Raw genomic sequence first — 22422 nt, 5'->3', positions numbered from 1 at the left:
AGAGAACATTTAGAACACTCTAGCAACCACTAGAGAACATTTAGAACACTCTAGCAACCACTAGAGAACATTTAGAACACTCTAGCAACCCCTAGAGAACATTTAGAACACTCTAGCAACCCCTAGAGAACATTTAGAACACTCTAGCAACCCCTAGAGAACATTTAGAACACTTTAGAACACTCTAGCAACCCCTAGAGAACATTTAGAACACTCTAGCAACCCCTAGAGAACATTTAGAACACTTTAGCAACCACTAGAGAACATTTAGAACACTTTAGCAACCACTAGAGAACATTTAGAACACTCTAGCAACCACTTGAGAACATTTAGAACACTCTACCAACCACTAGAGAACATTTAGAGCACTCTAGCAGCCCCTAGAGAACATTTAGAACACTCTAGCAACCCCTAGAGAACATTTAGAATACTCTAGCAACCACTAGAGAACATTTAGAACACTCTAGCAGCCCCTAGAGAACATTTAGAACACTCCAGCAGCCCCTAGAGAACATTTAGAACACTCTAGCAGCCCCTAGAGAACATTTAGAACACTCTAGCAACCCCTAGAGAACATTTAGAACACTCTAACAGCCCCTAGAGAACATTTATAACACTTTAGCAACCACTAGAGAACATTTATAACACTTTAGCAACCACTAGAGAACATTTAGAACACTCTAGCAACCCCTAGAGAACATTTAGAATACTCTAGCAACCACTAGAGAACATTTAGAACACTCTAGCAGCCCCTAGAGAACATTTAGAACACTCTAGCAACCACTAGAGAACATTCAGAACACTCTATCAACCTTCAAGAACTGCATAGAAGCACACTAAAAACATTCACAACACCATAGGAAGCACGCATAACACCCTAGCAACACCCTAGCAACTACTAGAGAACATTTAGAACACTCTAACAATAAACTTAATAAACATAATTGAAAGGGAAATTTGTATTTATTTTTCTGACCCCATTTACATTTTTTTCTTGTTTTTAGATAACATTCAGAACACTCTAGTAACCTTCCATAACTGCATAGAAGCACACTAAAAACATTCACAACACCCTAGCAAGCACATAGAAACACCATAGCAACACCCTAGCAACCACAAGGGGATATTAAGAACACCCTAGCAACGACTAGAGAACATTTTAGCAACCATCCAGAACTGCATAGAAGCACACTAAAAACCATTCACAGCATTCTAGCAAGCGCACAGAACACCATAGCAACACCCTAGCAACCACTGGGGAATATTAAGAATACCCTAGCAACGACTAGAGAACATTTTAGCAACCATCCAGAACTGCATAGAAGCACACTAAAAACATTCACAACACCCTAGCAAGCACATAGAACACCATAGCAACACCCTAGCAACCACTAGGGAATATTAAGAAGACTCTAGCAACCATTAGGGAATATTCATAACACTCTAGCAACAATCCAGAACTGCATAAAAACACACTACAAACATTCACAACACTCTAACAAGCACATATAACACCCTAGCAACACCCTAGCAACCACTAGAGAACATTTAGAACACTCTAGTAGCAACCACTAGAGAACATTCAGAACACTCTAACAAGCACATGAAACACCCTAGCAGAACCCTAGCAAACACAACAACTAGGGAATATTCAGATCAGAACATTCTAGGAACCATCCAGAACTACAGAGCAGCACATTGAAAACTATTCACAACACCTATGCAAGCACAAATAACATCGTAGTAACCACCTAGCAACCACTAGGGAATATTCAAAACACTCTAGTAACCACTAGAGAACATTCAGATCAGAACATTCTAGCAACCATCCAGAACTGCAGAGAAACACACTAAAAACTATTTGCAACACCCTAGCAACCACTAGGGAATATTCAGAACACCCTAGCAACCACTAGGGAATGTTCAGAACAGCCTAGCTACTATCCAGAATTGCCTAGCAATACCCCAAGAAACCATCACGTGTTAGAGGGCTAAAGTGAAATCTCATTGGTCCAAAATCCACCTGCTTAAGGCCAAATCACCCCGCACCGACAGACGGCAACAGACACTTCGTCAGGTTTTGTCGGATCGGTGTGTTACACCTGTCGGAGCTTGTTTTTGTTGACTGAACATGCTGAATCAGAGAGAAGTCTGAGAAGTGATGTACTGTAATCTGCTCAGCGTTGGTCTGCGTCTGTCGGTGCAGTGGGAATTGGCCTTTACAGTTGTGAGTTAGAATGCATTACGATTGGCTGTGACGGTGGAATACGCACACACACACACACACACACACACACACACACACACACACACACACACACACACACACACACACACACACACACACACACACACACACACACACACACACACACACACACACACACACACACACACACACACATCCCTCTAAACGCTCATGAGAGGTTACATCATTGACACGGCAGACTGGTGGTGATGTAACAGCAGAACTTATTGAGATATTCTTAAAGCATCACAATCACTTACTGCACTATTGTTGCTCTAATGTGTGACGCTGCATTATGTAAGAGGTGATGTAATGCTGTCTGTCTGTCTCTCTCCTCCAGCGGTGTCTGTCTCAGAGCGGCGTCCTACAGACGGATGGGCCCATGTCCCTGTTGAACCTCTACACGTCCCCTTCTCTGCCCAACCTCACGCTGGCTCTGCACCCTGCTCACGCTCACATCTGCGTAAGTCCCTGTCCATCATAGACACGCATGAGCGATGAGGTCCAACTCTACAATTAATAAGATATCTTTTTAAATTGAACCGTTATGCTTTTTTCCATGTTCAGCTTTCTTTAGTGTGTAATGTTTTGCTGTTTGAGCATGAAAAAGCTCTGCAAAGTTGCCTTCATTGTAGTCTTGAGTTTTCCTCCGGGAACCAACACGTCACAATATTCTCATTTAAATAATTAATATGCAGAATAAAGGGGCGTGGCCTGTTTGAGTTAGTTAGTAGTGTGTTGAAACGGGCGGATCTGGTACGGGGCATTGACCAACGGTTGACCAATCACAACACACTACTCCAACCGACCAATCAGAGCACATTGTGCTTTTCAGAAGGAGGGGCTTCACAGAGACAGGAACTAAACAGAGCGTTACTGACAGACTGGGAAGAGAGGAGCCGCAACAATGGAGAATATGGGGGACAATAATGTGTTTATTGAACATTCAAGCATGTAAACCTGTTCTAGTACAGCCCAAAAACACAATCAAGAGCATAATAGGTTCCCTTCAATATGTAACTTGCTTCTCTTTGAGAGCGATGAGATTATATGGGAGGCAAATGGAGACTTTTACTTAAACTGATTGTTCCTCAGATTTTTCTTAATTGGGTATTTTTGTCTTGTTTTCCGGTACAAATATCTAATGTTTTAAAATCAAGATTCCTTAAGATATTAAGTGTTATTTTCTAATAAAAAAATGCTTTTGTGCATCAAATAATTAAATCTTTATTTATGCCTAAAACAAGAAAAAGTGTGTCAATGGGGTCAGAAAAATAAGCGTAATTCAAAGGTAAATTTGTATTTTTCTGACCCCATTCACATATTTTTCTTGTTGTTAGCATAATTTTTTTTCATTCTTCAGTAAATTTATCTTCTTGTGCATCAATTAAAAAAGTTACACATAGGTCCATAGAGGACAAAAATGCCCATGTCAAAAAACTGAATCTTGGGAGCACAGACTTAAGTTTGGTCGGATTTTAAGAAAGACCCATGGCAGATTATTGTTGAAGTAAATGTTTAAAAAGTGAAACCAAAAACAAGTTTTGAGTTTACGGAAATTATTTATGACCAATATTTTATATAAAATATATATTTTATGAAACATGTTGAACTCTAAAACTGCTAAAAAATCAAAGCCATAAATCTAAACAAGTTGTGTCCCAAATGTGAGGTTGATATCTCAAAAAATGAGCATTCAGTAAGATTTTGTTTGGGCGCAGTACCAAATTTTCCCCATTTTTTGCAGTAGAGTTTTTCTCTCCCAAATATTACAAGCACACACCCACACACAATTTTCTATTACACACATTCAGACCACATCCATACCAACACACCCACTCAGGTATAGCTGTGTAATTTACCCAATTGGCTCTATAATATGCCGAAGCAGAAAACAGGAACAAAGTGAGCATTTGCTTTATAGGCCAAACCTGAAAAAACAGCATCATTTGGTTAATTTTTGGAAAAAAATATATATATTTTGAAGCCTTGCTAAAAGAATGAAAGCCTATTAACAAAGAGTGCAGATTTTATAGATAAATGGCCATGGGATTTATACTAGAAATCTAGACTCACGCTAACGGCAGCAAATGTAATTTACAGCCAGGGTCGTCTAGCAACTCTCTGTTGGCGTGCCAGCTGGAAAAAACAAACTCGAATCAGGCCAATCACGTTGTGTATAGAGTCAGTGGGCGGGCTTAACATAATGACGGCAGAGTTGCGACAGTTCCGCGTGCTACTGCCCTGTTAACAAAGAATGGCACTTTAGTCATTCTTAAAAAAGGTTCTGAGTTTTGCAGACCGGATACGGCAAAAAGTTTAATCTATCAACTAGCTCCGCTGGTGGGAAAACGCATGGGACTCTTTGTCATGGGAATTGTTGTCACCACTGTTAGCTCTCTGGTTGGTTGTAACGCTATCCTATTGCGTGAAGATGGAATTTGAAAGACAATCCCGCCCTAATGGTGAGTTCCCAGACCCAACATCTTGGCTACCTGGGATTAATAAATGCATTTTTAATGGGTTTCAATGGGGACCAAACGGTCCTGAGAGGAACTATTTTGTGTACCTAGTGCAAAACAGATTTATTAAAGGAAATGGGGATGAAAAAGTGTAAAATTCCAATAAAAATACACACCTGTGCCAAAATGTATGCAGTTGGCGTTAAAGGATTAGTTCACTTTCAAATAAACTTTTGCATCCAAGATATCCATGTCTTTCTGTCTTCAGTCGAAAAGAAATGAAGATTTTTGATGAAAAGATTTCAGGATATTTCTCCATAAAATGGAAGTCAATAGACTCCAAACGGTTCAAGGTCCAAATGAGAGATTCAGTACAGCTTCAAAAGGGCTTTAAACCACATCAAACGGTACCAGACGATCTATAAGGGTCTTATCTAGCGAAAGCTTATTTTTTAAATAAATAAAGTTTAAGTTGCTCCTTGCTCTGTTCAGTGATGCGCGCTCGTGACGTCACATAAAACACAATTACGTTGAAAAGGTCACGCTAGACGCAGGCGGAAGTACCGAGTCAGTGTTTACAAATGAGCGGAAATAGTTGCGTTTTACGTGACGTCACGAGCACGCATCAATGAACAGAGCAAGGCGAGCATTTGTGCTTATAAAACTTAAACTTTATTTATTTTTAAAAAATGACCGATCGTTTCGCTAGATAAGACCCTTATTGATCGCCTGGTACCGTTTGATGTGGTTTAAAGCCCTTTTGAAGCTGTACTGAATCTCTCATTTGGACCTTGAACCGTTTGGGGTCTATTGACTTCCATTATATGGAGAAATATCCTGAAATCTTTTTATCAAAAATCTTCATTTCTTTTCGACTGAAGACAGAAAGACAAGGATATCTTGGATGTCAAGGGGGTGAGTAAATTATAAGCAAAAGTTTATTTGAAAGTGAACTAATCCTTTAACACAGACAAAACGATAAAAAAAAAAAACAGAAAAAGACAAAAATGGCCATAAGGTTGCACAAGGGTTAAGATTTTTTTGATATTTGTACTGGAAAACAAGACACAATCTTTTTTCTAAAGTGCAATGGGAATCTGTGCTCAGATCCTCAGGGATAAAAGTCACAAATTAGATTTCTTTATTATCTAATTTATCCGGGGCAGTAATAAGATGAAATGGTGAAACTCAGATGTTTCTCTTGAGAAAAAGACCTCTGTAATCTCGCAAAAGATCTCAAACTGTGCTCGCATCTGCCAAGATACAATCAAGAGATCACAATTTGAGCTCGAACTGTTTTCATCAAACGATTTGCCCATTCAATTTATACAGTAGCTCTATAGGTCAACCAATGGCTCGTTCAATTTAGAGAAACATCTGAGATGCTTAAACGAGTCAAGCCTCCTGAGCTTTGAAAGAGCAACCTCTGGGAATAAACACAAAAGCAGCTTCACCGGCTCTCGCTCTGCTGCGCTACAGATATGAATAGATCGTGCAGAAAAAGCAAGGGCCTGCGAAACGGTATTTTTAGGAGACAGTGAGACACGGAGTCGCATCTATTTGCGGAGAAAGCACAAAACACTGTATGAGGAATGTGTCGGGTGCATTAGGAGGCAGAATCCTCTTTACAGAGCGCAGAGATCAGCCCTGTTTTTACTGAGATGTTTGTTGTTTGCGGAAGGTTTAGCAGCGCGTCTCATTTTCTGCTTTCACTGAGCGCTCGCGGCCCGTCCCGGCTGGATTAATGCACAGCCCTGAGGGCTCGTGACCTCTGACCCCCGGGATCTTTAGCCCTTGGGTAAATACGGCGCTCGGTTTAGGGTTTCAGGGGTGTGAGTTCAGCGTCTCGTTCATCACGGGCTGTTAAAAACTTCAAGAAATTGTGTTCGGAAAGCGCGTAACATGCCAACAAATCAAGACACGGATCACTTTTACCGTCGAGACACGAACACTTTCAACACTTTCACATTTTAAAATAGTCGGATGACTCACGAGGGAGCTCTAAATGCAGCCCGGTCATTACGTGCACCTTACGGACGACGCCGGCGTGAATGCTGACTGGATGTGTTTTAAAAAGAGTGCGGTTATTAATATTTCATATGCAGGAGGCATTATGCAAGTCCCTCTCATGCTTGAGAGAAAAAAATTGTCTTTGAATGCAAAAGTAGGGAAATGTGTTATGTTGCCTTTGGCTTCCTCAGATGGAGATAATTGATGAAATGTACACTGTTATTCAGTGGTGGAAAGAGGACTGAAAAAGCATACTCAAGTAAAAGTACGGTTACTTGTCAAAAAATGTAGTGCAAGTAGAGTAAAAGTACCTGTCCTAAATACTACTCAAAGTAGGAGTAAAAAGTAGCCCTTGTAAAAGTACTCTAGAGTAGTGAGTATTATGCTATGAATGTTATTCCACCTTATACCCTGCAAATTAAAAATGTAGCTTACTCTTTTATGGATGATTCTCAGTAAGAACAAAAAAACATGAGATCAACAGTATTTCAATATTTCTCCAAGTTTTATTTTTGACTGCTAGCACTAAAAATACAGCCATGTAATATTTGAGAAAGCAACCAATAATCTGGTAACATTTATGACAACCAGTCTGTAGAGGTTTTCTTGCGGTTAATTAAAAAAAGGTTGCAAAGCGTTAACATTAACAATTTTATGTTAAAAAAGCAGTTCTTTCTTTTCAAGACGCATTCATTGTACTGCTTTAATATCAATGGATTTTTTCTCTGTTAAAGAATAGGCTACACTTCAGAAATCAGAATCGAGTTACTCACAATTTTCACCACTGATTATTTTTGCTTGTAATTAAAAACATAAACCTGATTTAAATATAAATCTGATGTTTTAAAGCAGCACTAGGTAACTTTTCAACCTTTATAATATATTTTCAAGACTCTTGTGATGATACATCGACTTACAATAGGTTGAATGACACGTCTGCCATAGCCTGACGGGGTCTGTATCGTTTTTAATTGTTCTTTTAAACTTCGGGTTTCGGGTAGTAACCCGAGAAAAAAAAGAACTACAAAATTCGACTGCTTTATGGCATATACGTCACTTCCACCACCACCACTTCCTTAAATTCGGACGTGCGAGCCCAACTATCGTTTGTTTGCCTAATGTTATAGTCATGGCCGAAGCAGCACAGAAAAATAAGAAAGCAAAAGTTTTGTCGGAGGAAAGCAAAAAGAGGAAACGAGAAAGTGATGGGATTAAAGGCAGGACGAGGATCAACATTGGGCCGGCGTTTGCTCGTTGGCGTGAGCTGAAGGAGGAGGGGCTACATTCTTGCAAGTAAATACATAAGACGTACAAAATCATATTTTAGGATACCTATATCCTATATTATAATATTGACGATATATGGTTATTACCTACCACTCAAACATTGAATTGAAGTATCATATAGATTCTGTAAAACGGGAACCAATAGACTAGGCTACTATAATGACGCTGGCTTGTAAACGTGAGCATCGCGATCATTTGGAAATGATATTCATATGACATGCTGAAACATATGCCACTGTACCTGGGATGAAGACATTTCACACGCGTCGCAAGCAGAACACCTGCATGTGAACTCCTGCAGTGTTCAGGGCTATCATGGTTGTCATGTCAACAAATGCACGTGCGATGCATCCACTGATGTAAGATGACAAGAGTTTACGACAGTAGTAGAGGACAATACTGTTTCCCAACTGTAGGGGGACCCCGAGAGCAAAACCTACCTAGTGCTGCTTTAAGAAAGTTATTTGTTATATACATGGACTACAATTTGAAATCGCCATGAGAACACATTACATTAAAATATGCACTTGTAATGAGTGTAAAATCTACATTATAATTTTCAGTCAAAATCTTTTCTTTATTATTAAAAACTGATTCTCTTATTTTGAATATATTTTTAGATTTTCATTGGATTGTCTTTTGATTTAATTATGCTGGTATGTATATTTTTGGAGTTTTATATATGATTTGTAATGAACTGTACCGCCCCTTTAAGAAACACAGACGCGCTCTCTCCTTGCTCAGTTGATAAACTACGCTGAGATGAGGATGTATGGTGGCTCACGGAGCAATTTCAAGATTTAAATCATACAGAAACCAGCAACAACCATCTTTCATAAAGCGCGCGTGCCTCTTACTCTAGGCTGGTCGCTATGGTTGATATGATGGGAGTCACACGCGTGACGCATGGAGACAGGACTTATTATTCGCCTTGGCCAATCACGTTGACAGGACAAAAATAAACATAATGTAGCGACTGCAGGTTTAGGGAAAATAGCGCAGTAAAAGTACCGATACAGCACTTAAAATGTACTCAGTACACTGTTTTTAAACTACTTAATAAAGTACAATTCCTGAGAAAAACTACTCAATTACAGTAACAAGAGTATTTGTAATTCGTTACTTTACACCACTGCTGTTATTGAACTGAATCAACACTGAGCTGAATAATGAATCATTTAGAGCTGTGATAGTTGCTAACAGTTTAATCTGAAGCTGGTTTGAAACTATCTGGGCTGTGCTGATCATAGATATCTATAATAAAGTCTAGATGTCTTATGGCGGAGTCTCTACCGTCATCAACGGCGGCCATCTTGTCACAGGCAGGGCTCTGTGGCTCCTGATGATCTGCATGAACACAAATACTCTTATCTCACTGAAATCTTGACGGATTTACAAATGGTTTGGTTTCTTATAAACGTTATTAACGTGGCTATAATTATGGATGCTTGAACAAATTATGAATAATTTTTCATAAGTATGCAGTGTCATAACTACATCTCTGACGTTTATAACAAACCAAACAGTTTGAAAATCGGTAGAAAATTGAGCTAGTTATGGTTATTTAAAAAGTGCAAGCACCATGAAAACAATGTTACGAGTGAGCGAGCTGCCTGTGACAAGATGGCCGCCAGGTGCGGACGTCGACCTCCATTGGCCAGCAGCGCGCACGAGACATCTAGCCTTTATTATAGATATCTATGGTGTTGATCATAGAGACCAGTGGTGGCATCGGTTGGACGAGGAAACGCAGCCCTGTACTGTATAAAGCGCTGTATAAATAAAGGTGAGTTGATTTGACATGAGTATTAATAGTGTTTGCCTGATGTCTCCTCTGTTAGACGGGGACGGCGCTGAAGGATCGCGGTACAGAAGGTCTGGCGGCCGCCGCGTCTCCCGTCTCGCTGGAGTCTAAAGTGAGCAACGGGCAGCAAGCGCTCCTGCAACACCTGCTGCTGAAGGAGCAGAGACAGCAGAGGATGATCCCGCCTGGTGAGCAGCATCCTTACCTAACACTACCTTCCTCTACGGTGGCCCAGTAGTGTTGTCTGGCTATCACCAGACCAAGCTCAATTTAAGATTGAACATTGGTCTGGTGAGTGTGCTCTGTATTTTCTACTGCGAGCATAAACGCGCATAAATGAAATGATTCTGTACGCAATTGGATAGTCCTTCAACCAATCAGAAATTTAAAAAGCATACATAAGTTCACAACACAACGAAATCAAACCACAACACAAAGAAATAAAGCCACAACATAACGGAATTAAGCCACAACACAGCAAAATAAAGCCACAACACAACGAAATTAAGGCACAACACAATGAAATAAAGCCACAACACAACGAAAAAGCCACAACACAAAGAAATAAAGCCACAACACAACGAAAAAGCCACAACATAACGAAATAAAGCCACAACACAAAGAAATAAAGCCACAACACAAAGAAATAAAGCCACAACACAAAGAAATAAAGCCACAACACAATTAAATAAAGCCACACCACAACGAAAAAGCCACAACACAAAGAAATAAAGCCACAACACAATTAAATAAAGCCACACCACAACGAAAAAGCCACAACACAAAGAAATAAAGCCACAACACAAAGAAATAAAGCCACAACACAAAGAAATAAAGCCACAACACAAAGAAATAAAGCCACAACACAAAGAAATAAAGCCACAACACAAAGAAATAAAGCCACAACACAAAGAAATAAAGCCACAACACAATGAAATAAAGCCACACCACAACGAAAAAGCCATAACACAAAGAAATAAAGCCACAACACAAAGAAATAAAGCCACAACACAAAGAAAAAGCCACAACACAAAGAAATAAAGCCACAACACAAAGAAATAAAGCCACAACACAATTAAATAAAGCCACACCACAACGAAAAAGCCACAACACAAAGATATAAAGCCACAACACAAAGAAAAAGCCACAACACAATGAAATAAAGCCACAACACATCGAAATAAAGCCACAACCCAACGAAATCAAGCCACAACACAACGAAATCAAGCCACAACACAACGAAATCAAGCCACAACACAAAGAAATAAAGCCACAACACAACGAAATCAAGCCACAACACAACGAAATAAAGCCACAACACAACGAAAAAGCCACAACACAAAGAAATAAAGCCACAACACAACATAAAAGCCACAACACAACGAAATCAAGCCACAACACAACGAAATAAAGCCACAACACAACGAAAAAGCCACAACACAAAGAAATAAAGCCACAACATAACGGAATTAAGGCACAACACAACGAAAAAGCCACAACACAACGAAATAAAGCCACAATACAAAGAAATAAAGCCACAACACAAAGAAATAAAGCCACAACATAACGGAATTAAGGCACAACACAACGAAAAAGCCACAACACAAAGAAATAAAGCCACAACACAAAGAAATAAAGCCACAACACAAAGAAATAAAGCCACAACACATCGAAATAAAGCCACAACACAACGAAATAAAGCCACAACACATCGAAATAAAGCCACAAAACAACGAAATCAAGCCACAACACATCGAAATAAAGCCACAACACAACGAAATCAAGCCACAACACAACGAAATAAAGCCACAACACAAAGAAAAAGCCACAACACAACGAAATAAAGCCACAACACAAAGAAAAAGCCACAACACAACGAAATAAAGCCACAACACAACGAAATCAAGCCACAACACAACGAAATAAAGCCACAACACAAAGAAAAAGCCCCAACACAACGAAATCAAGCCACAACACAACGAAATAAAACCACAACACAAAGAAATAAAGCCACAAAACAACGAAATCAAGCCACAACACATCGAAATAAAGCCACAACACAACGAAATCAAGCCACAACACACAACACAACGAAATAAAGCCACAACACAACGAAATAAAGCCACAACACAAAGAAAAAGCCACAACACAACGAAATAAAGCCACAACACAACGAAATCAAGCCACAACACAACGAAATAAAGCCACAACACAAAGAAAAAGCCCCAACACAACGAAATCAAGCCACAACACAACGAAATAAAACCACAACACAAAGAAAAAGCCACAACACAACGAAATAAAGCCACAACACAACGAAATAAAGCCACAACACAATGAAATAAAGCCACAACACAACGAAATCAAGCCACAACACAACAAAATAAAGCCACAACACAACGAAATCAAGCCACAACACAACAAAATAAAGCCACAACACAACGAAATCAAGCCACAACACAACAAAATAAAGCCACAACACAACGAAATCAAGCCACAACACAACAAAATAAAGCCACAACACAATGAAAAAGCCACACACAACGGAAATGCTCCTGACCGCAAGGGGACTCTCGGAGTGCGGTAAAGTTAGATTTCCTTGCATTGTTCTATAGATTCGTCAGTCTTACAAATATTGAAACACTACCATCAGTTTTTAATGTGTGCAATTGTATATCGACATGAAATATCAATTCAAAATCACCTACGTGCATTATAGCTGCATATTTATACTCGAGGACGCTTTGACCCGCGTAAATTGTTCATCTTGCGCAGTTCTGCGAGGTGCTAAGGATGACGTAATCACGTCGGAAAGGTCACGCTAGACATAGGCAGAAGTACCGCCTCCGTGTTTACAAAGCGCTCAATTTTCAACTTCAAAATTAGGGATATATTGTTGTTTTACCTTTTTTTTGCTAAAGGGTGTTTTTATTAGTTCTCATTTTTGTTTATTTTTTTAGCTTGAAGTACTAAAATAACTCAAACTGAAATAAAGAAAGTAATTTATTAATTAATTAAAGAAAAAGTACTAAAATAACTACATAGACTAAAAACTAATAAAATGGCAAAAACAAAAAAATTCAAAAAATCTAAAAATATTAATAAAAAGTATAATAGGTTATTATCATTAACTGAAACCTTTAGAAATAATTTTCATGACTGGAAATAAACGTAATCTTAAATAAAATTAAATATTAAAAAAACCTGTAAACATATTTTATTTCAGCCAAGCTAACTATACATATTTATTTTAAAAAACGAAAAAAAAAGACAAAAACAACAAAATGACTAAAACTAAATTATAAATGAAAACCAAAAAATATAAATAAATTCAAAATTCGTAATTATCGTCAACTAAAACCTTTAAAAAAACATTTTCATGACCTGAAATAAAAGTTATCTTATATAAAATAAAATATAAAAAACTTTTTATTTCAGCTAGTTGCCTAGGCAAAATTCTCAGTTTTGTTTATTTTAACTTGAAGTACTAAAATAACTCAAACTAAAACTGAAATAAATGAATAAATAAAAAACTATATAGACATTTATTTTCAAAAAAGACGTCCATCTAGAGTGTGTTGACAGTGAAGATGAATGTAAAAGTGTGAACAGTTTGATTTGTGTGTCTTCAGTCACAGGCAGCGTCCCCGTGCTGTCCTCGTCTCCTCTGGCGATGAAGGACCGTCCGTCCGCCGGCTCTCGCTCCAGGTTACCGCGCCACCGGCCCCTGAACCGCACGCAGTCAGCACCGCTGCCGCAGAGCGCTCTGGCCCAGCTCGTGCTGCAGCAACAGCACCACAACTTTGTGGAGAAGCAGAAACACTTTCACCAGCAGGTTCACATCAGCCAGGTAACTTCACAACACACACACACACACACACACACACACACATCGTGCTCCATGCCTCCAGCACCACAGGAAACCACAGTCAAAATTCTAATTGTGATGTAAATAGTGTCATTATTCATCTCGATTCAGTGTCAGTGCAGTCAAATCAATAATATTACTGAATATTAAGAACAAGGATCATTTAATGGACAGTACGTCATCAAAACAAAAGGAATGTCATGATTTATCACTTTGTAGTAGATTTACAGTATCTCAAATATACCAGAAAAAGACTCTTTAAGAGAGTTGAGGTTTTCTTAACAGTGACAAAACGCAGCTTGGGCTGTGTGAAACTCCGACAGAATTGTGGAGTTCCTTTAAATTCCCACGCTGGATGTGTGACGGAGAGTGATGACATGATGATAGATGGATTTATGTTACATAAATGTGTCTTTCAGAGCTGGTGAAGGACTGCAGCGTTTTCACAAGATTCCAGAGTGTCGTCTGGAGTGTGTGCGTGTGCGTGTGCGTGTGTGTGTGTGTGTGTGAGTGTGTGTGTGTGTGTGTGTGTATGTTTTACGATTCCGGTGGGGACTTCAACCTGAATGCACACAGACTCAAGGGGACTCGTGTCACTGGGTACAAAAGCTTATCATCAAAATCATTCAGAATGAGTGTTTTTAAAAATGTAAAAATGAGAAAGTTTTGTGTGATGGCCAGGTTTAGGGGTAGGGTTAGTGTGTGTGTGTGTGTAATATCATAGGTTTAGGGGTAGGGTTAGTGTGTGTGTGTGTGTGTAATATCATAGGTTTAGGGGTAGGGTTAGTGTGTGTGTGTGTGTGTGTGTGTGTAATATCATAGGTTTAGGGGTAGGGTTAGTGTGTGTGTGTGTGTGTAATATCATAGGTTTAGGGGTAGGGTTAGTGTGTTTGTGTTTGTGTGTGTAATATCATAGGTTTAGGGGTAGGGTTAGTGTGTGTGTGTGTGTGTGTGTGTTTGTGTGTGTAATATCATAGGTTTAGGGGTAGGGTTAGTGTGTTTGTGTTTGTGTGTGTAATATCATAGGTTTAGGGGTAGGGTTAGTGTGTGTGTGTGTGTGTGTGTGTGTGTGTGTGTGTGTGTGTGTGTGTGTGTGTGTGTGTGTGTGTGTGTGTGTAATATCATAGGTTTAGGGGTAGGGTTAGTATAAGGAGAGAGAATATACAGTTTGTACAGTATAAAAACCATTACGTCTATGGCGAGTCCCCAGAAAGATAGCGTGCTAGACATGTGTGTGTGTGTGTGTGTGTGTGTGTAATATCATAGGTTTAGGGGTAGGGTTAGAGTGTGTGTGTGTGTGTGTGTGTGTGTGTGTGTGTGTGTGTAATATCATAGGTTTAGGGGTAGGGTTAGTATAAGGGGAGAGAATATACAGTTTGTACAGTATAAAAACCATTATGTCTATGGCGAGTCCCCAGAAAGATAGCGTGCTAGACATGTGTGTGTGTGTGTGTGTGTGAGATGTGTAGGTTTAGGGGTAGGGGTAGTGTAGGGGGACAGAATATACAGAATAAACACCATTACGCCTATGGCGAGTCCCCAGAAAGGTAGCGCGCCAGACTTGTGTGTGTGTGTGTGTGTGTGATGTGTAGGTTTAGGGGTAGGGTTAGTGTAAGGGGACAGAATATACAGTTTGTACTGTATAAAAATCATTATGTCTATGGCGAGTCCCCAAAAAGATAGTGAACCAGACATGTGCGTGTGTGTGTGTGTGTGTGCGCATGTGTGTGTGCAAGTGTGTGTGTGTGTGTGTGTGTGAGAGAGAGAGACCCTGCAGTGTGTCTGTGTTCCTATTAAGAGTTTTTAAGGGTCCTTCTCTCTTAAATGACGGTGTAAATGGATCTGACTGATGCCTCGTTGAGACAGGAAGTGAGTTAATGCAAAGACAGGAAGTGAGTAAATCCCAGCGGGTTGTTTTACTGCAGCTGCTTTTAACTCATTTAACATTTCGAAATTCAAGATTTTTTTTTAAATATATTTTGTATTTTTCATAATATTTATAATATTGTTTCATACATTTAAATTGTATTTTTAGTGCTGTCAAATCGATTAATCGCATTCCAAAATAAAAGTTTGTGTTTACATAATATATGTGTGTGGACTGTGTATAATATTTATAAACTGTATATATATTTATATAATTTATTTTATACATAAATATAAAAAAATTGTGTGTATATATAATAATTATACAGAGCACACACACATATATTATGTAAACACAAACTTGTATTTTGGATGCGATTAATAGATTTATCAGCACTATTTTATTTGATTATTTTGTAAAATTGTCAGATGCAGTAATGAAAGCGGCACATTTTGCAAAGCTGGGTGGTTTTTATAATTCATCCAGTGCTCCAAACACCCGGCCTTTATTTGAGTCTTTCTTTCATTTCCTGAAGGCCTAGGAGAGGATTTTGCCGGCAGACGCTGGCGGCACTTTTACACACATGCATCCGCGTATATAATTTAGCCACTTTTCATTTTACACACAACTTTACAGCTGCTATTTTTCGGGGTGGTATTATTTGACCCTTTTACAGCAGGACTGAAGCCAGACCGGGGTGTGTGTGTTCAGGGACGGATTTTATGACCACTTTTACAAGAAGATACCAAAAAGAACGAAAGAGCATGTTAATGTGTCACTTCTGATTAATAATGATGACACATCACTGAACTCTGAAGCTACTTTAACCAACTAGCCAAACAATTCGTCAGAAACTGTGGAAGAAAGCACACAGAACTGTGTATCTAAAGTCTTGAATGTGTATTTAATGGAATGAACTACACTTCCCATGAAGCTTTGCGAATGATACAATATAAAACTCCTGTGTTTCTCTCTCCTGTGCTTTCCCTGTAGGTTCTGTGTCAGTCCATCGAGCAGCTGAGGAACTCCAGCTCCCATCTGGAGGAGGAGGAGGAGGAGGAAGAGGGAGCGTCGGCGGAGATCACATCGCCCCCTGCTGGAGTCATCCGCAGCCGCAGCGAGCCCGGGGCCGCCCACGCCAGAGTCATCCGGCTGAAAACTGAGCCCGAGGATGGAGAGAGAGAGGGAGAGATGGAGGAAGGAAGAGGGGACGTGAGAGAGAAGGGTACAGGGAGAGACGCAGGTGAAGAACAGAAGGAGATTTCAGCACAGCTGAAGCGAAGCGACGCCTGTCTTGAAAACATGACGGAAACTGATGTTTGAGGAAAAATGAGGAAAGAAATTAGGGAAGAGAGGAAGGGCTGAATCTCATGAAAGTTGTCAATGTCCGGGTCATATCATTTTCTTTCTTTTTTTTTAAACGATTTTTTTTTGCTTAAAGAAAAAAAAGCCTTAAGATTTTTAAATATTTTTTTTTAAAAATTGATTAAAATTATTACATTTTTCGTGAATTATTTTTAAGATTATTTTTTTTACTTTATTATTATACGTTTTTTGCATTGTGACAATTGCTTTTAAAATTAAAAACATTTAAAACTTAATTATTAGTAATTTTTTGCATTGTGACAATTATGTTTAAGATTATTATTTTTTTATTTAATTAAAACTATTATAATTTTTTTTGCATTGTGACAATTGTTTTTAAAATATATATTTTTTAACTTTCTAAAAAAGAAAATAAAAAAATTTAAAACGTATATATTACACTTTTTTAAATTAAATTCAACATTTTTCAAAACTTAAAACATAAAACAATTTTAAACCTGCATTGTGAATTATTTAAACTTTTTTTTTTTTTTTCAATTTAATCCAAACTATTATAATTGTTTTGCATTGTGACAATTATTTTTAAGATTACATTTTTTTTAAACTTAATTATTAGTAATTTTTTGCATTGTGACAATTGTTTTTAAAATAAAAAATAAATAAAACTTGATTGCTATATTTTTTTGCATTGTGAGAATTGTTTTTAAAATTCTAAAATTTTTAAACGTAAATATTATAAATTTTTTGGCATTGTGACCATTTTTTAAAATTAATTTCAACATTTTTCAAAACTTAAAATTATTATTAAATATAATTTTTTTTAAACCTAAAAAACAAAATAAACCCTGTTCCGAGCCATTACGATACTAATTTGGGAGATATTTACTGTAATACAGTAAAAACTTAAGTATTTTTAAAAGCATAAATTAAAAAATATTTGACATGATGCAAAATATTATAATATACATTAATTTCATTTGTAATGAATATTTGTCAGGGATGGCTTTGCAAAAACATCTTAAACCTTAAAGAGGTTTCACTTACTTTAAGCAAAATGTAATTTCTTTAGATTTTGGGGTGAAATGTGACCTGGGCATTTTTGAACTGAGGTTCATCCGAAGAAAGAGAGAGACAGCAAGTGTTAAGAAAGAATCAAAGTGAAGTCCGATACTTCACAGAAAGAGAAAGTCAGCAGGTATGAGAGGGAAAATGTGCTCGTCTGTCTTCACGGAAACACTCGCCCTGTTAGTGTGACACTGTATGTGACCTCTGACCTCTGTCTCTGCTGTGATCTTCCTTCTAGGTTGTTGTTGTTGTTGTGTGTGTGAAGCTAAATAAAGAAAAGCAATGACCACAGAGCTTCATTTCACCCCCCACATTAAAGCAACAGTAGCACAGCAGCTGTTTTTGCAGCCGCCCGCGTGTGAAGGGTCATCCGACCGGAGGAAATGATGCTGGCGAGCTTTTCTGCCGTCTCAAACCACGCTCAATGACGGCCTTGAGATCTCGGTGTTGATCGTTTCCAACGGTCGACCAATGAGCCGTACTTGCCGAAAGTAACGAACGATGCGAGGTTTCTCGATTCTTGTCATGATCGTGTCTGGTTGAGACGAAATGCAATGATTGCTCTGCTGTTGTCCGGAGGCCGGATTCACCAAAATCTTCCATAAATTCATAGGAATGTCTATGGCGCTCTCATATGTGCCGAAGAGGCCGAAAATGATGCTTGATCATACATGATGATGATCATAATCATAACCAATCATTGTTTATTGATCACTGGTGTTATTTTAGAGTGTGACATCCTTAGCAGTGTCACTTTAGTAGTATGAAATATTTTGAATTCGTTTTTATATTTTCTGTTTTCATTTGAGTTAAAGTTTTATGAATTTTGTTGTGTTTCTGTCTTTGTTATTAGTTGTTCTTTTAAATATATATATATTGTTTTTTATTCATTTTTATTTTGTGCGTCAAGTTAAACAGCAAGAACATGAGAAATGTCGACATCTTGCTGAAATAAATTCAGTTAAAGTTTGTAAAGATTTTATTTTATTTCAATTAACGTTAATTTTCACTCATTTCAAGTAACGCAAAAAATATTTTTTTACTGTTTTAGAGGCCGTTTACATGACCTTTTGTGCTTTCATTTTTATTTCGTGTTTTGTGCATCAAGTTAAACAAGAAAATTTGAAATTTTGGCATCTTGCTGAAATAAATTAATTTACATTTTTTAAGATTTTATTTTATTTCAGTTAATGTTTTATTTTCAATTATTTTGAGTAACAAAAATGTTTTACAGATTTAGAGGCCGTTTACATGACAGTCTTCGACTAAAAATGAAAGGTGCACTATGTAACTTTTCCATCCGCTAACAAAACAAGTAACAAAAGGTTTTAGTTTTTTTTACAGTTTTAGAGGCCGTTTACATGACAGTTTTCTACTAAAAACAAGAATTTTTGGCATCTTGCTGAAATAAGTTAAGTTAAATTTTTTAAAGATTTTTTTATTTCAATTCATGTTAATTTTCAATTATCTTGAGTAACGAAAATGTTTTACAGATTTAGAGGCCGTTTACATGACAGTCTTCGACTAAAAATGAAAGGTGCACTATGTAACTTTTCCGTCCGCTAGAGGTCGCCTGTTCAAAACAAAGGCGTAGTTTGATGACGCCACATTTGAGCGCAGAATCTTGGGACATGTGGTCTTCACCCCACAGCCGGTGGGAAAGAATCGGGATAGGACTCGGTTTTATGTTTTGGCCGGTCATTTACATGTCAACGCTGTATTGGGGGCTTGAAAATGTAAACTTTTTTAAAAGTGCAAGCTTTCGAAAACTATACCGTTATCGTCTCAGTGTAAACAGTGACGTCCTGATATATAGGCGCGTAATATTTCTTTACAAAGTGAGATCGCCATCTACTGGCCTGGCATGAATAAAACAGCGTTTTTAGTCGTTTTGGCAGATCCGTGTGAACGGGGATCGCTTTGACAACGGTGTCGTCTGTTTGCGAAAAACGCAAAGGAAAAACATGTTTGTTTTTAGTACATCATTGTCATGTAAGCGTACCCTTATAGTTAACTATAATAACCCTGATCCCTAGTAACAGCACTATATAGCTAGTGTTATTAATATTTCAACATCCCAATCATTTCATTAAACATCTCACCGTTAGGAATGTAATTTACGAAAAAAAAAAAAATAGGAATTCAAATATTCTCAACTTCATTCTCCAAGAAGAATGTTTGGTGAATCCGGCCCCGGGTTTTCTGTGTGTTTCCATGACGAGCTCCGTGTGACGGATTCCCATGATTCAGTGATTGGGATCAGTCAGTGTTGCTGTTTTTATGTGTCTCGTGTCTTGCCTGGTGTTTGATTCTTGTTTGTTAGTGAAGAAATGAAATATAATCGGTGTGAAGAGAACCTTGGTGTCGATGACGAAGCCGTTTGTCCATGTGACGTTTGTTGTAAAAACCCCTGGTATTTCATGTCCTGATATTTTCATCTACACAACGACGCCAGCACAGATCCTCTGAGATGTATAAAGTTTTGTGAATTTGCAATATCATGTTGTGATCATACACTGTGTCCAAGGCCTGCGAGATGTACAGCACAGACGAACGAATCGCCGTCACCAATCGCACTAATGAAACCAGTGATTGACGGTTTCTTAATCATGTGGCCATAGAAGTACAACAAAAGCCTGTTTTTACTTCACTGCTATGTAAATAACGTTTATTATCCACTGTTACGCTAGATTGAAACAATAACTGCATGAAAAACCTTGGGTCGAAGGTCATGTTTACGTTGACATTATAGTTTTAAAATAAAAGTTGTTTCTAAAACTTCTCTAAAGCTTGTTGCATTATTGGCATTTTGTCCGAACGGGACTGGAGTCTGTTGGCGGGTTTGACCTCGCCGTCTTTACCTCTGCCACCCTGGACATTTTTCCCACACCGCCTCACGTCTCAGGGTGATGTTGAGGGAACGTTACGTTAACCTCTTGTGCTTTGGCAGAGCTCAGGGATCAGGTTAACCCTTTGAAGTGCGCTTGATCTTCTGCCTGCTATCAAGGGAATGTCCCGGACTCAGATATACGACCATCACATCAGAGACCTCTGAGACTAGGAATGTTGCAGGTTCAATATACGTTAAGCTCTATTGACAGCATTATATGGCACTTTTAAAAAAACAAATTATGCTTTTATTTAGCAAGGACGTGTTAAATGGCATCTTTTGTAACATTAGAGACATTTATAATGTTACAACAGATTACATTTCAAATAAATGCTGTTCTTTTGAACTTTCTGTTCAGCAAAGAATCCTGAAAAACCAAACGTGTCACGGTTTCCACAAAGTTTTCAACATTGATAATTAGGCCTGGCGAGATTGGTCGATACAATCGACTGTCGACGCTGATAATTATTGACTGGGCACTTATATTTAATGACAACACTCTAATAAGAGCAGTATTTCTTAATTTGCGTCGATGTGTGACAGCAGGAGTGAGGACGTGTGTGTGACCGTTCACTAAACAATGGAAGCAGAACGGTCAAATATATACGCGCAGCTCAGGAAAAACAAAACAACAGAAAACATGCTCGCGCTGCCGGACTCTGATCTCTGACGCACACGCCTTTCACTCAGACAGATCGCGACGTCTGTTTCACGGATTATGGGTTTGAATGGTCAAAAATATGTAAAAATGCACGCCCTGGCGAGTATTCAGGTAAACACAGTCAGATTTGTCTTTAGTGAACGTATACAGAGTTGAATGAGAAATCGGGTGTTACAATGAATCTAGTCCGTGCAGCTCTTAAAGGGCCGGACCTAATTACAACAACAACCAAAGAAAATAGAAAATCACCCCATGCTTGACTGAATAACTTTAATATATTTATTAAGAATCAGTGTATAGCTAATTTTCAGAGTGACTATGCATTTTTGTTTTTACATTTGATTATTTAAATTCTTTATTGAATGCTCCTTGAGCTACTGTAGCTGAAAATAAAGCGCTGTTTTGTCATATTGTTTGTAATTTACATTTTGGCTTATTTAAAAAAAAAAACGGATTAAATGAAATATCTATATTGTAAGTATAAAATTACATAAAAATATAAAATTACTCGTATCATGAAATAAGATTTCGGTCATCCCAGTGCTAACATGACTGATAATAATGTGATTGTTGCAAACATCTTTGTAAGGATGTTCACACTGGCATGTATAGTTATTATTATTTTTAAATAAAGAGGGGGGAATGGTCAAAAAGCAGGGCAGGAACATGCTGGCCAAGTGAGTTTTTAGGGTTTTTTAAAAATAAAATCAAAATTGATAAAACAATGAATAGTAGGCTAAGATCTTTCATTTTAGTCTGGTATCGTATCCAAGTCATCATTTTGGTATCGTGACAACACTATTCTCTATAAAAAGTATTTGCTGATATTCTCTTTTTTTGTTATGTTGGTTTACAAATGTGTGCCTTTTTACATTTTTACTCTTTTAGTTTTACATTTTGTCAGGGGTTTGTTTACATTTATAGGCCAACGTTG

General features: G+C 38.0%; 1 protein-coding gene across 2 annotated transcripts in view; it reads left to right on the top strand.

Moving 5' to 3' along the window:
• The window catches only part of LOC307134105 (histone deacetylase 9-B), a 54064-nt gene extending 36553 nt beyond the window's left edge, over positions 1-17511 (top strand). For both annotated transcript variants that reach the window (XM_079829598.1, XM_079829597.1), the window contains exons 8-11: positions 2589-2711; positions 9849-9999; positions 13444-13661; positions 16540-17511. In XM_079829598.1, the coding sequence (XP_079685724.1) occupies positions 2589-2711; positions 9849-9999; positions 13444-13661; positions 16540-16869 (822 nt within the window). In that variant the 3' untranslated portion in view covers positions 16870-17511. The remainder of the gene's footprint in view (positions 1-2588; positions 2712-9848; positions 10000-13443; positions 13662-16539) is intronic.
• Positions 17512-22422: the final 4911 nt, after the last annotated feature.

The sequence above is a fragment of the Gobio gobio genome, assembly GCF_949357685.1.
Source record: "Gobio gobio genome assembly, chromosome: 11".
Classification (NCBI taxonomy): Eukaryota; Metazoa; Chordata; class Actinopteri; order Cypriniformes; family Gobionidae; genus Gobio; species Gobio gobio.
The sequence above is the reverse complement of the archived record's forward strand: the minus strand, read 5'-3'. Positions and strand labels throughout refer to the sequence as shown.